This window comes from Tamandua tetradactyla (assembly GCF_023851605.1).
Source record: "Tamandua tetradactyla isolate mTamTet1 chromosome 18 unlocalized genomic scaffold, mTamTet1.pri SUPER_18_unloc_1, whole genome shotgun sequence".
Classification (NCBI taxonomy): domain Eukaryota; kingdom Metazoa; phylum Chordata; class Mammalia; order Pilosa; family Myrmecophagidae; genus Tamandua; species Tamandua tetradactyla.
In genome coordinates, this window is record NW_027518250.1 from 351,157 (window position 1) to 353,357 (window position 2,201).

Sequence of the window (2,201 nt, forward strand, 5' to 3'; positions counted from 1 at the left end):
TAGAAATATTTATCACAAACTGGTTAACTTCTTACCTCTGGGCAGTGTTAGTGAATGCCCTACTTATTAGTCATACAACTTCAAGAACTTCATCTCATTTTTAAATTCAATTTTCCTCAAATTCTAGCCTCTTTTAATTCCCAGCCTTGCCTGTAACCCTATAATTTGGCTCACAGATAATCAGAAGAATTTCATGAAAGTGCAACATATTACAGTGGCAAACAGTACAGCTCAAGAATACAGTGTAGTATTTCTGGCATGTTATTTGGGCATGTTAATCACTCTGACTTTCTGTGGCATAATGGCAGCTTACCTCAACAATCTCTTCATTCATTAAAGGGTTCTAAAATTACATGGATTTAACAGAGGAACATGGATTTTTTAGGAGTCTCTTTAAGGCAGTTTTCACATCTTTATTCCGCAGACTATAGATTAGAGGATTCAGCATATGTATCACCAGAGTATAAAACACAGAAGCCATTTTATCAGTGTCTAATGAATGGTTAGTTCGAGGTTGCAAATACATGAATAGCAGTGTCCCATAGAAAACTGTGACTGCCATCATATGTGAACCACATGCGGAGAAGGTTTTTTTCCTTCCTTCAGATGAATGCATCTTTAGAACGGACAAGACAATGTTGATATAGGATACTGAAACCATAGTTATGGAGAAAAACAAATTTGTGGCTGAAAAAATAAAGACTGTTGTTTCTGGGAAATGTGTATCAGAGCAAGACAAGGCTAACAGAGGAACATTATCACAGTAGAAATGATTGATTACATTGGAAGAACAATAAGACACAGAGAATACACAGGATGAAACCACTATAGCTGTAAAAAAGCTATAGAGGTATGTGAGGGATACCAGCAGGAGGCAGATCCTACGAGATATGACCATGATGTAGAGCAGGGGATTACAAATGGCCATATAGCGGTCATAGGCCATCACAGCTAGCAGGAAAATCTCAGACACAGTGAAAAGCAAGAAACCACTCAGTTGGGTGGTGCATTCATAGTAGGAGATGGTTTTCCTCTTTACCAAGATATTAATCAACATTTTAGGGGCAATTACATTTGAATTGCCAAGACTGATGATAGCCAAATGTCGCAGGAAAAAATACATAGGGGTTTGAAGTTGAGAGTCAATGCTGGTAAGGATGATGATACACAGATTCCCTGCCAATGTCAGCCCATAGATGACCAAGAATATCAGGAAGAGAGGAATTTGGAGCTCTGGACACTCTGAAATCTCTATGAGAATAAACTCAGCAACTCGTGTGAAATTTTCAGAGGCCATGTAAAAGTTTGGAAATTCATCTGTTTGGACAAGAAAAGATGTGGTTATTAACCCTCAGGAATTATTTTCTATGATTACATTTAGATGTCTAGGACAATTCCTAGACAGCTAAAATGAGATATCCCTAAATTATATAATATTCTAACTCATTTATTAAACTTTAGCCTTTATATTTGAAAAATTTTGCAATCATTTCTGAGATTGGATGTAATTCTGCATAAGGCAACATTTCAGGAAAGTCTCTTTCTTTACAATCTTATAAAATTATGACTATGTTTTAATTTGCAACCAATGAAGCCATGGTTAATATCTTAAGTCTCTGGCACTGAGTGACAAATACTAGAGGAATCAAATATGGAGCCATATGATTCTTAACCTGAGAGTTCTTGGTATATCTCAATAATAGATCATTCTACCCATAATCTGCTTCATTCTCTTTATTCATCTAGGTACAATTTAAATGACCAATTCTGTCATTCATATGTTACCTTTTTCCTTATTTTCCATTTATTTACACAGATAAGAATACAGAAAGATATATCTGCAAACCTATTTTTCAGATTACTGATTTTTCAGCTTAAAAAATGATATATCTGAAATCTAATCATTTCTGTACTTCTTTCCCACTGTGATTTATTGTATACTACTTCCTTTTCCTCTGTCATGATTTTTTTCTCTTCTTGCAATTCCTTATATTTTTTCTGCTGTTTTATTTTTAAACACATTTTATTAATAGAATTTCATATTTTTAATTTTTAAATTTATAAAATATATCTAGCCTTAATTTTCAATATTTTACTTAAAAACAATATTTTTAAATTTTAATAATAATAAACACCCTTATTTTACAGTGTTTCTATGACAACTTATATATGTATTTGCCACAGTGAGGATGTTATAATAA

At 33.4% G+C, this 2,201-nt stretch overlaps 1 protein-coding gene across 1 annotated transcript; it reads right to left on the reverse strand.

Annotated features, from left to right (window-relative positions):
* Positions 1-349: 349 nt before the first annotated feature.
* Positions 350-1,297, reverse strand: LOC143672866 (olfactory receptor 8J1-like). The gene has a single exon (XM_077147341.1). The coding sequence runs from the start codon at positions 1,295-1,297 to the stop codon at positions 350-352; it is 948 nt and encodes a 315-aa protein (XP_077003456.1).
* Between the last annotated feature and the right edge of the window lie 904 nt (positions 1,298-2,201).